Raw genomic sequence first — 12,635 nt, 5'->3', positions numbered from 1 at the left:
GTGTTCTAACGCACCTAGCGGTACGCGGGAACACTTTCACGCAGAGCCGTCTAGAGATATCGGTTGCGCACTACGCTGCGCACTAAAAGCTGCGCCGCTCTCTGGAGAGTGTTTTAGATGTAATCTAGGGGGCTAAGCAAGCCTGTACCCAGGCATGAGGGAGTTGCCTCCTCTGACAAAGACACGTCATGACGAGTTTACAGTAAGCAGCTAGATATCTACTGCAAGAATTTCTGAACGAACACAAGTTTAGCTAAGTTTTAGATGTGAGTGTGTACCATGCACTTACTGTAGGTATGTATGTAAAGTAGCGCAAATTTCTAGTTGTAGGACATAACTTGTGATTGCAGCAATTTAATGCACGTTAATTGTTCACTTGGCTTCTTTACAAAGTGCGGGACATGATGGACTTGGTCCTGGCCTTGGCGTGCGGGGAACTGAATAATTTATGAATCTGGGTATGGCGAGTTATACAGGCACTATAGTTTTTGAACTTCTTCATGTAATGTTAAATGATGCATGCCCTTGTCCGGCCCTCTTCAACTATGGATATTTTCCAATGTCTTGAAGTTCAGAACTAGACCTAGATTAGAATGTAGCATGCTTGGTAGATCTAACTGTGAAATCCACTTGAACAGTGAAGGACTGCATGACCCATACAAGGATAGGGCTAGGTATACTCGCCTGACAGCACGAACTCAGTCGTTTCTTTAGCGCCATCACTTGTTGAAGAGCCTGTGGATACAGTGGTTGGTTATAATGGTGTGACTGGATTGATTCTACCTGCCACTCTTCACTGTCAGGGCAACTCCAACGAGTCAGAGATCTATTGGTACAAAGATGATCAGCCAATAAATACAGCAATTCCATATTTCAATGTCAGTGATGGATGGCTTACAGTTGCAACTCGAAACAAGAGGGATGATGTAGCCGCTTTGGAAGGATTCTATTATTGCACTGTGGGGAACAGTCTGGGGACTGTGAGAAGCAAGAAAGCTCTCGTTAAAGGTATACAGAAATGACTATACGTGCATGACTGCGCTGTCGGCTTATTAATTGCAGTATAGTACATTTTTGCTTTTGTAGGAGAGAAGGTGATGCAGTTTACTGATATTGAAAAATACAATCGGAAGCAATATGCAGTATTTCTACAAAATCGTATCTTGAAACTGCCAGTTCCTAATTCATTGCACTTATGGACTATAACTTGTAACGTAAAAACTGTGAATTGCACGAGTATGAATTGTCCATTCTGGCAACACTCTTCTACATCTGGTCGTCTCCTGGTCTCTTCAGTTTTGCGTTTGAGTTACAATGAAATGGGGAAAAGGTATAAAGACTGTAAACATACAGAACATACAAAATCAAAATATTTGATAACTTTATCGGAATCAGAATCAGAATCAGTGCAGCTCAAATTTCGTTTTGTTGGTAATCACTATGGTGGCACCAATGAGCGTTGGTGCATTAATTAATAGTCATATTTTTATTTGCTGTAGTCAAAGAGTTTGCACCTGCAGCACAAATCAAGAACCAGACTGTCTCTGTTGCAGCTGGAAATAATGCTACACTCTACTGTCTATCTGGGGATTTCCATAGCACATACACATGAACTCATAACGGTGCTGATATAAATATCAGCAGTGACAGCAGGTACTCGCTTATTGAAGATGGTGTACTGAAAATAGTGGGAGTTGTTGATAAAGACAGCGGACAATATGAATGTCGTTACAATTTTCCAACAATTGATAAATATGCTAAAGAGACTGGAATGATATCTTCTGATCTAAAAATTTATCGTACGTGAGTAGCCATCTTTAATTAATACACATAAATTATAATATTTGTTGTTATCAATTAAGGCTTGCCCACAGTTAAGTTGACTGTTGAAGAAAGTAACACGATAGATGGGAGTGGTAGCAGTTGCAGTAGTGAAATCAGTTCTACTACGGATTGCCCTTTGATGTATTCCAACTCATCAGCAATCATAACCTGTGCTGCACAAGGATCTACTCCTCTTGAACTTCAACTCATCAACAACATGCATGTGCTGCAGCATGCAAGCAACACGAATTATTTGCAGCACATGATTGACAAGCCATCAGCAGCAATTTACCAATGCATGGCAAGCAATGATTATGGCAGTCGACAGACACCATATATATTTCTCTGCCAGGTAAGTACAATGTAGCATTATTCTATATATTCACAGTTGTATAATAACATGATGCATTGCGTGATGAATTAATTCAATTTATACGTGCAGATGTAGCTGATCAGTCTACTATATCATCTTTTTCTTTATCTTCTTCAAGCAACACTGCGTACATGTATAGTGACAGTACAAGCCATGATACCTCACGAAAAACCAGTACAGTGCTTAATTACGCCACTATACTTCTACGTACATTTAAACCAGTTGCTTGTGTGCACAGATTGTGAGCCATTGACTACATGGAAAATAGCAGGTGCAGTAGGTTGGGCATTTTCTGCAATACTGATAATTGTTTGCATTGCTCTCGCGTGGTTTCATTGTACAAGTAAGTGCATACAATACAATGAACTGGATCACCTCAGTAAGTCATGCATCGATATTTTATGCTCCAGATAAACGTAAGATTACAATCTCACAGTCAAATCATGGAGAGAGTGCTAAGGGTATGGAAAGCAATGAAGCCTACAGTGTACAATCGCAACAAGTCAGATCAGTGGAAACAACTGGACATTATGAAGAGGTGAAGTTGCATGTAATGTAGTTTAGTTGGATGAAGTGGCACAAACTAGGTAAGAGCAAGCATGTTGTGCATTACTCAATGGTAGAGTTATAGATAGAATACAGACATGGGACAGGTGTCTGCAGCGTTTTTGTGTTAGTAAGTGTCTACTGGCTTAGCTATAGCATGTACTAGAATTAAGTTCTTCACTAAATACTGCATTCATTAAATTTACAGTTTGCTTGTGTTTTCGCAGATAAGTTGACAGGAAAATTATTGTTTTGCATAGCTAGTTTTACCCCTCTTTGTCAGCTTTCAACCAAGATAATGTGCATGTATACATCTGCTGTACGTTTGGTATTACTCAACTTGGATTTTACAACAAACGTGCATCGTAACTAACCAGTTCAGACATGCTCTTACAACTGCATCTTTGTTCTGTAATTTAGTGTGAGAAAATTGATCTAATGTCTTCATTCTTTTGATGAAAATAGGCATGAGTATATACTACTGAGCATTGATTTAAACCACAATATGTCGTCACACAAGATCACTAAACTAAACGTATTGGTAAAACACCCAATCAAACATACCTTTCTACCCAATCAAACATACCTTTCTACCCAATCAAACATACAATTTTTTACAATAAGTTTCAATCATTAGGAAACCACTTCGTACAACTTTGTGTACTTGACTTCTTAATCTCAACAATAACATTGCATCTAGAGTCTGTATTGTCAACTGAAATTCTCAGACGTTCTCTTTGATTATAATGATCGCTGCACGTATTGTATTTCCTCGTATGGACGCCAGGGCTCTTGTTAGAATGCTTTGGCTCTATATATGTGCTTTGTACAGTGTGGAATAGGGTAGAAAGTATGGAATTCCATGTAGGATTGTAGACAAAGGAAGACATCACTGATAGCTACAGTTCTGATGAACGTTTGCAGCATGTAACTGATGCATGAGAGCAGCTACCAACAGTTACTGTGAATTTATCTGTGGAGGTAGCAATCAAAAAATTGAAATTAGAATCAGAAATATATGGCTAGCAGTGATGTCTTTTATGGCTTGATTCTACCCTTTTCCTTAATTAACCACACTATACAAAGGCACACACACACATACACACACACACACACACACACACACACACACACACACACACACACACACACACACAGTGCCAAAATGTTCTAATATGAGCTCTGGCACTCTACACAAAGAAATACAGTAATAGTCCAAATTAGCATCTTTCCAATCAAACGTGAACTCAAACATTGGTTACTTCTTAATTAATTGTAGTTTGGTCACACCAACGATCGACATCCAGTTGGGTTCATACTCTTCTGTGATGTCGACAATCATTCCATATGATAGCAGATGCACCTCTGCAATACAATTTGTTTGAAGAATCTATATGAATACACAACATACCTGCAGTAGTATACAAGGAGCTTCATGGATGTGTAGTGGTGGCATCACCCTGGCCACACAAACCACATCCACACAATAGCAAGTACGTTGCAGCCAGATGCACTAGCTGGTTCTGTTGTAAGACTTCCTCACTTATTCGACAAGCCATCATTTGACATGCCATCATAATATAACAAGACTTTAAATATTGTACTGCTCTGTATCTTTCTGTCTGTGTAGAAGTCAGGTTACAAGTGCATGTCTATATATACATGTATATTCAGGAATGAAGGATGCTCGCAGCCGTAGGAAGTCTGGAGACTGGACCTCGCTGGCACTGCAACAGCTGGATCACTTGATTGTAATATTTATTAATTATTAACAATTAGTCAACATGTGCAGTGACATGTTGCCCACAAACGCAAGACACCTCACGCATGCGTACAACACAATCATCTTACCCTTACCGTGCATGCCACGATATAATACGTTAGCTTTCTTGCCAATCGATGTGACAAACACAGTCGACACGTACGTTTAGTCTAAACTAAACTTAGACAATTGATTTCGCTAAATATTTATAACAATATCCGGGTATTCCGTTCTTCATCGGGTCACCGGAAGCGGAAGTAGTGTGTCATTCGATCTCTCACAATCGATCTAAACGACAGACAAAGCAACGGAAAGCAATTTCGACCATATAGTTGGGACAGCACGGCTGGCATCTTACTTGCTCGTCATCTCATCTCTTAGTAAGCTAGGCAACTTGTCTCGCATGAAGCAATGCGTTTCATCACGTGCTCGCGCTGTCGCGGATTTCTGGTCACGTTTGTGACATCTATTTCGTTGTGCTTTGGTAAGTATGTTATTGTATTGGGATTTGAAGTTGGTCTTATGTGAGGGTTGTGTTTGTGTAGCGAGTCCTGCGATTCCTTCGCTTGTTGAAGAGCCTGTGGATACAGTGGCTGGTTACAATGGTGTGGATGGATTGATTCTATCTGCTACTCTTCGCTGTCAGGGCAACCCTAGAGAGTTAGAGATTAGTTGGTACAAAGATGATCAGGAGATAAATATGGCAGGAATTCCATATTTCAATGTCAGTGATGGATGGCTTACAGTTGGAACTAGAGACAGGAGTGATGATCTAGCTGCTTTGGAAGGATTCTATTTTTGTACTGTAAGCAACAGTCTGGGAACTGTGAGAAGCAGAAAAGCTCTCATCAAAGGTGTAGAAGCTCTAGAGTGCCTGATAGTTTGCAGTAGAGAATGTGTTTCCTTTATGTAGGGGAGAAGGTGAAAGACTTCACTCATGGCAACACAGGTAGTTACTACGTGAATGAAAGCGTAGTTTTGTTACAACATCATGTCTTGAAGCTGCCTGTTCCTGAACCATCGATATCACACTTATGGACTGTAACATGTAATAGCAAGTCTGTGGATTGCCCAAGCGTTGATTGTCCATTCTGGCAACATTCTTCTACATCTAGTCGTCTCCTGGTTTCATCAGTGTTGCGTTTAAATTACAATGAAATAAAAACACAAATTACAGGATGTGACACTAATTCATCAATTGGGATACATTCATTGCAATCTGAGCGTGTTAGATTCACCTCTAATGGTAATTACATTATTATGCATGTTGGTGTTTTGTCATGTTTTGTTTGCTACAGGTGCGTTTACACTCAGAGCACATATCAAGAGTCAGACTGTATCTGTTGCGGCTGGAAATAATGCTACTCTCTATTGTCTCTCTGGAGATCCCAACAGCATATACACATGGACTCATAATGGTTCTAATATAAATATCAGCAGTGACAGCAGATACTCACTTATTGAAGACGGTGTACTGAAAATAGTGGGAGTTGTTGATAAAGACAGCGGACAATATGAATGTCAATACAATTTTCCAACGTTTTCAAATAATGGCCAAACCAGGAAGACATCTGCTAATCTGATAGTATATTGTAAGTGAGTAACTGACTTCATTCTGCACACATAAATTATAATATTTTTATTGTCAAGCTTTGCCCACAGTTAAATTGACTGTTACAGAAAGCGACAAGATGAACAAGAATGGTAAAAGTTGCAGCAGTGAAAACAGTTTTACTACAGTTTGCGATCTGGCGTCTTCCAAATCAGTAAACATAACCTGTTATGTACAAGGATCTACTTCTCTTACAGTCCAACTCATCAACAATGGGCATATGCTGCAGCATGAAAGCAACACTAATTATGTGCAGCACACAATTGTCAAGCCGTCAGCAGGAATATACCAATGCATAGCAAGCAATGAGTATGGCAGTCGACAGACTACCATTTATGTTTCTCTACCAGGTATGTAGGTTTAGTATCATTTGCAGTACAATAAAAAATTACTCCATAATTTCTTACGTAGATATTGCACCTACTGTGTCATCTTTGTCTTCATCTTCGTCATCTTCATCATCTCCTTCATCGTCATCATCTTTACTATCTTCATATTCATCATCTCCTTCATCTCCATCATCTTTATCATCTTCATATTCATCATCTCCTTCATCTTCATCATCATCATCATCATCTCCTGTTGTATCTCCTTCGTCATCCCAATCTTCAGTTGTATCATCTTCCGCATCAGTTTCTGTGAACTCTACTTATAGTCATGCCAATACAAGTGAAGGATCCTCACAAAGACCTAGTACCAACGCCGCTACTTCAACACTTTTATCTATTGCTAGTCAAACAGAAAGTAGAACATCATCAACACAAACTACTACAAGTTCAATACCTGTTCCTCATACAGCTATCCCACCCACTGCATTGTCTAATAAAAGTATGCTTAATGAGTCATTTTCACCATTAGTAATTGTAAATTGTCACAAAACTAATGACAGTCAATTTTGCAGGCGACTCAAACAATGCAGTTATTGCTGGTGCTGCTGCTGGTGGAGCCATTTTGTTGTTGCTCGTGTTGTTGATTATGTTAGTTTTCTGTCTCAGACAACGAAGGAAAAGTATGGACATTGTGTAATGTTTGAGTGTTTCCAGTCACAACGTTGACTCACTGTGTAGGATATATTACTGATACAACAGCAAACGGACAAACACGAAACAGCACTGTATATGAAAATACTGTATTTACTGACACAACCGGTGGAGTGACCGAACTAAATCCTTACTACTCTACAAGCAACGACTTCACATCATACATTACAAATCAGTCATCAACAGCATCAAATCATACAGAGAATAGACCAAATGCTAGCAAGACCAATGGGCTGGACTCTCGACTATACAACACTCTCGATCGAAGTCCATCACACACAAGTGACATACCTGTCACTACAGATGCGGCATTACTCGAAGGATACAATACAGTGAAACGAGACTCGCCCACAGCCACACAGCCATCACCCAACATCGACACCGAAAACGAGTATGCCTACACGACAACACAAGTCGCTCATCCTCACACGGTAAAGCAAAGCGACGAGTACGTCGATCCTGCAGACCAACTGTATCCCCCACATTCGGCAGAAGTATTGCCTACTGATTCAGCAAGTAACGAAGACTTGAACCTGTACACTGAACCTGCAGATATCAAGTCAAAGAAATTGAAGAAGAAGGCAGGATCAACAAAGAAAGGAACCATACAAGTATCACCATCTAACGAGTATGCTTATGCCAATTCTGAAACTAAGCGGTGGCCCAGTGTGGAACCAGACCACATCACTGTGGGCGAATCAGAGGACCAATACGCGATCTCTTTGAAAAACACAATCAAACCGACTCAAATACCATCAACAAACGATTCACCAACAGAATCCTTGTATGCAGTTGCAGACACACTCCGGACTAAGAAATCACCGACGGTTGGTGATGAGAGTGAGTATGCCATACCAGCGGATGCAAAACTTCCAGATGATGGCCCAGACGAGTATGCCATACCAGCGGATGCAAAACTTCCAGACAATGGCCCAGACGAGTATGCTATCACAACCAGTCCTGACAAACCAAGAAAGAAAGATGTGAGTGAGTCACAGGAATCGTTGTTGAAACCAGAACATTATGAGGCTGGTGGTGATGTCTACGCTGTCTCAGTCAAGCCAAAGCCCAAGCCTCGACCGAGAAAACCAGCGCTGTCTGATCGATCAGCTGTCTCTCGAAACCATACAGCAGTGAGTGAACTTGCATGATTACTTCCGAGTTTCTCTTTCTGTTGGTTCAAATAGCAATTGTTGTGTTTCGATTCAGGATGCTCGAATGCAAGGTGATTTTATTGACAGTGCAGCGGTCGACCAGAGTGTACAGTATGAAAACTTTGGTCACGTGCAATGAGTAAAGGAGTCAAGTAGAAAGGAGGTTAGACTTTGTATTGCACAGATCGCAACTCTATGTATGTCGTTGTTGTATATTGACACTCACATTTTATTCTATCTGTATTCTGTTGTACGACGCTGTTCACTGCTTGTGGCAAAGTCGCGCTTGCTTGCAAGTGCAAACAGTTTCTACTGTGTTTGCATGAGAATATGGAAACATGTTACATGCATATACAATATGTGGGCGTCTGCATCGGTAACAGCCTTCTTGCTTGTATGTATGGATGGAATGAACATTGCTGGTATCGTTGCCATTCATTAGTTAGAAATATCGCATACGTTGTGGTCCATGCAGTCTGGACTGGCTATTCTTAGTGAGTGGTGAGTCACTCGACTGAATGGAATCACTCGGTTTCATGATCAGTTGAGGAGAACTGCTTCTCTTCTATGAAACTCGTCTCGTCATGCCACACTGATTCACTGATTGATGTCATCACCCGTATTTGTTAGAGCGCGGCATGTCGGTCTGTGTCTGTTTTTTCCACATGTGCAATCCTCCCATGCACTGCAAGTGATTCAGTCGCCAGTCGAGAGTCGTAACCTCGAATCACATGGCGACCGGAAACAAAAATTAGTTGTGTCATCTGTGATTATCACAGACGAAGCAAGCCGTTCTTCCGTTGTGGTTCTCTCTACTGGTAAACAGCACACCCGCACTTGACAAATCAAGCTCAACCATTCCGGCTTTATAAATTAGTTAGAGCGAGACAGTGCGACCATTTTCTGGAGTTTCCAGGGTAGCACATGCTGGAACAACAACGTGGATTGTCGCAACAAATTAAATCAATGACAATCTGTAGTTAATGAAGTGCGACCCAACCTCTCCAGGAGATACCACGGCGGTGCATCGTCTCTCATCGTCAGACGAGTTACTAGGAGCGAAGACTGCGCCACGCCGCCTAACCATCAACAGTTTGCTACACAACTGAAGTCTTCTTGTCGAGAAGAAAGAGAGAAGAATGATTGGTACCGTCGGTGTTGTTCTACTTCTATCTTGTTCGTGTTTGGGTGCGTATTGGCTTCTACACTAGCATCTACGCGTCTTTTTCACTAAACGACACAAACTTGCATCGTTTTTCTAGCTCTCCGAGCTCCCTCTCTCCAAATCCGTGCAGAAGACACGATTGTTGACCTTGGAGATGCCGTCGAGCTGCCATGTCTATCAACCGGAGACCCGACTCCTACAGTCTTCTGGTTGAAAGACAATATAACGTATTCAGGAGGCATCGTACAGAAAAACGGATCACTGATGATACAAAACTTTCGAGAAGAAGACGAAGGGTATTACCACTGTACAGTTAAAAATGAGTTAGGGTCAATACGCAGTCCAGAAGCAGTCGTATTGAGTAAGAAAGTGTATACACGACTTCACGAATCTTGAGTCTCACTGTCAAGTATCTCATTTTTTCAGGGAGTTTCTATCGGAGCGAAATCGAGAATAAGGTCGTTCACAGATCAGAAATATTGGTCGTGTCACAGAAAGCGGATATTGATATTTCGAAATTATCAGCCAGATGGACCATCAGCCCGACAGGACAACAATCCACTCGTACATGTCCGTCAAACGACTGTCCCGCATGGGTCCGAATCACACCAGTCGACCGATTCACGGCCGTCTCTGTAATAAGATTCGACTACTCGGAGATTATCCGAGCGTTTCCAGGAGAGACGCAATTTCTGGTGACGACCAAACTTGGGGACCTTCCGACTAGGCGGTTCAGCGCCCTATTTTCGGGTAAGGCAAGTCGTTACGGTCATTTAGAGTCCTAAATCAATCTCAATCGACTCGTTAGAGAATAAGTCGGGAAATGCTAGTTGGAATGCGAGACGTCAAATGGGAGTAATGAAAGGGGCCGTAATGTTGTTAAGTCCGTCACAAAATCTTGAGCGTCTGTCGTGCATGACTAACGCAATAGACCGCCCCTTATTAGCTTCTCGCGGCGACAATAGACTCGACACTTGTAGACAGGAAGTTGGAACTCAATGATAGCGTCTGCGGTAGTAGCCTCGACCTCCCAGACTTCTAGCGCCTTGGCGGTACAGGGGTCTGGAAGGCCGAGGCTACTGGTGGAGATCCTCTAGAGTCGCTCTGGCGGTACACATGTACTGTAGTGGTATGCGTTGTTTGTATTGCAGGATTGGCCTCGCGTGGCCTTTCTCTCGACGTCCCTCCGGTGGACACGACGGTCGCAATCGGGCAGGATGCTCTGCTTCATTGCATATCGAACGCGGAGAACGCGACGTACGCGTGGACGAAGAACGCGTCGCCGCTGAACGTGAAGGGCGACAAGAGAATGAGTCTTGTCGTCGACGGAAGTCTTAGGATTGAGAGAGTGACCGTCGACGATGTCGGTCTGTATCAGTGTACCGTCAACGGACCATCATACAGACCCGGAACTAAGTCAGCCGAGGCTATACTCTCTGTTTTCAGTAAGTAAGCTTAGACAATTGCTGTTGCAGTTTACTTAATTAATTAATTGTGTTTGTGTGTGTGTGTGTGTGTGTGTGTGTGTGTGTGTGTGTGTGTGTGTGTGTGTCTGTGTGTGTGTGTGTGTGTGTGTGTGTGTGTCTGTGTGTGTCTGTGTGTGTGTGTGCCTGTGTGTGTGCCTGTGCCTGTGTCTGTGTCTGTGTCTGTGTCTGTGTGTGTAGCCCGTTTATCTATTGTTTCTTGTTGTTTGTAGGTAAACCGCAAGTTGTTTTCCAAGCGGTCATTTCTGATGATTCCGGTTTTCGTGTGTCCTGTTATGCCAACGGGACGGCTCCGATGGACGTCGATCTGCTCTGCAATGGTCGAGTGAGGCTGATGGACGAGGTTACGAGAGATGACTTTTTGACAGAGATTACAACCGATAGGGTTTTGGTGACAAAGGACAGTGTTTGCCAGTGTCTTGTTTACAATGATTATGGAAGTGTTCAGGATAGTGTTTACATCAATGTTACTGGAGGTAAGTTGATTCTAGAATGGTAATTTATGAAACATTAGAAATGTTAGGAATTAGATGCAACGTGAGGTTTTTGAGTTCCATACTTTTGTGCTATAGGTAGAGTTAACGGTCGATCAACACCTCGACCCCCGAAAGACAATGAAAGAACAGTGAGGATTTTGACTGCGACTCCAAGATCTGAAGCAACAAAATCTCCTGGTCCAGATGTGAACAGTACGATTGTGTGTGTGTGTGTGTGTGTGTGTGTGTGTGTGTGTGTGTGTGTGTGTGTGTGTGTGTGTGTGTGTGTGTGTGTGTGTGTGTGTGTGTGTGTGTGTGTGTGTGTGTGTGTGTGTGTGTGTGTGTGTGTGTGTGTGTGTGTGGTGTGTCTGTGTTCTGTGTCTGTGTCTGTGTCTGTGTGCATGATTATTGCAGATGGGTTATTGTTGCATTTTTCGTTACAGCAAACTTAGCGGAAAATGCAGGGAAGGATGGACTATCAGACGGAGAACTCGCTGGCCTTGTGATTGCCATCATCTTGCTCATCATCATCGTCATTGCTCTCGTCATATTTGCACTTCACCACAACAAGAAACCCAGACCAAGTCGAAGAGGTTAGCCAACAATTGAGAATAAACCAAACCATAAATTTCTGACGTCATCATAACAAATTCTATCTATAGAATTAACAACGAGTGACATTGGGGATCCAGTACCGTCCGAACAGTTTGTGAGGTCGGTGCACGGTGATGCCTCAAGGGCTCACAAACAGATCTCACCCCAATCGGACAACGAGCACCCCGATAAATCAAAACCCGATCTCGATGATTCGAGAAGAAACAGCCGCAATGATTTCAGTGGGACGAGTTCGGGAGCCGGTCTACTCGAGTTTACAGTCCTAGCTGGCTCTCAAGACTCACTCAAAGCATTTGCATCTAAACAACCAACGGAAGCCTCTCCGGGCGACAACAATGCGTCCACAATGCGATTACAGTATGAAGATCCGGATAGCATGCGACCGGGCAAGGACAAACAGACGCGGACAAGCGTCGTCGCCCTAAGAAAAGACGGATATGCAGTAGTAGAAGAAGACGTGAGGACACAACAGAATGTTGTCGTCGAATTGCATCCAGGCAGTCCGAGTGACCGCAGAAAGCCGCGAGTCGGATCGAGGCCCGTTCCGGTAGGATCCGGAGAGTATGCCCGTCTCGACCCGTTGC

The 12,635-nt window shown here is 42.6% G+C and overlaps 2 protein-coding genes and 1 long non-coding RNA gene across 4 annotated transcripts in view; all 3 read left to right on the top strand.

Moving 5' to 3' along the window:
- Window position 1: 1 nt before the first annotated feature.
- On the top strand, window positions 2–3,055 carry LOC134188810 (uncharacterized). 2 transcript variants are annotated; one of them, XR_009971387.1, is made up of 7 exons: window positions 2–1,008; window positions 1,087–1,431; window positions 1,500–1,799; window positions 1,863–2,176; window positions 2,267–2,371; window positions 2,436–2,540; window positions 2,608–3,055. It is a non-coding gene; the product is annotated as an uncharacterized LOC134188810 (long non-coding RNA). The 2 variants fall into 2 exon arrangements; XR_009971388.1 differs by having other exon boundaries at window positions 1,500–1,803.
- Window positions 3,056–4,756: 1,701 nt separating this feature from the next.
- Window positions 4,757–8,685, top strand: LOC134188620 (uncharacterized). The gene is made up of 9 exons (XM_062656787.1): window positions 4,757–4,989; window positions 5,051–5,359; window positions 5,419–5,751; window positions 5,804–6,097; window positions 6,156–6,467; window positions 6,529–6,945; window positions 7,019–7,126; window positions 7,185–8,290; window positions 8,367–8,685. The coding sequence occupies exons 1-9, from the start codon at window positions 4,917–4,919 to the stop codon at window positions 8,448–8,450; spliced, it is 3,036 nt and encodes a 1,011-aa protein (XP_062512771.1). The 5' UTR covers window positions 4,757–4,916; the 3' UTR covers window positions 8,451–8,685.
- Window positions 8,686–10,005: 1,320 nt separating this feature from the next.
- LOC134188619 (uncharacterized) overlaps window positions 10,006–12,635 on the top strand; it is a 3,283-nt gene continuing 653 nt past the window's right edge. The window contains exons 1-7 of the mRNA XM_062656786.1: window positions 10,006–10,040; window positions 10,120–10,226; window positions 10,628–10,921; window positions 11,173–11,436; window positions 11,533–11,649; window positions 11,880–12,029; window positions 12,099–12,635. The exon at window positions 12,099–12,635 is cut by the window's right edge and continues 200 nt beyond it. Of these exons, the coding sequence (XP_062512770.1) occupies window positions 10,006–10,040; window positions 10,120–10,226; window positions 10,628–10,921; window positions 11,173–11,436; window positions 11,533–11,649; window positions 11,880–12,029; window positions 12,099–12,635 (1,504 nt within the window). The remainder of the gene's footprint in view (window positions 10,041–10,119; window positions 10,227–10,627; window positions 10,922–11,172; window positions 11,437–11,532; window positions 11,650–11,879; window positions 12,030–12,098) is intronic.

Source organism: Corticium candelabrum, chromosome 13 (genome assembly GCF_963422355.1).
Source record: "Corticium candelabrum chromosome 13, ooCorCand1.1, whole genome shotgun sequence".
Taxonomy (NCBI): domain Eukaryota; kingdom Metazoa; phylum Porifera; class Homoscleromorpha; order Homosclerophorida; family Plakinidae; genus Corticium; species Corticium candelabrum.
Note: the sequence above shows the minus strand (reverse complement) of the source record. Positions and strands in the feature narration are given on the sequence as shown.

What these genes read in the sequence shown, in the direction of transcription:
- LOC134188620 (XM_062656787.1), top strand. Translation starts at nt 4,917, where the DNA reads ATGCGTTTCATCACGTGCTCGCGCTGTCGCGGATTTCTGGTCACGTTT. An exon ending in TCTCAGACAACGAAGGAAAA is followed by an intron (nt 7,127 to 7,184) that starts GTATGGACATTG and finishes CTCACTGTGTAG; the next exon opens with GATATATTACTGATACAACA. An exon ending in TCTCTCGAAACCATACAGCA is followed by an intron (nt 8,291 to 8,366) that starts GTGAGTGAACTT and finishes GTTTCGATTCAG; the next exon opens with GATGCTCGAATGCAAGGTGA.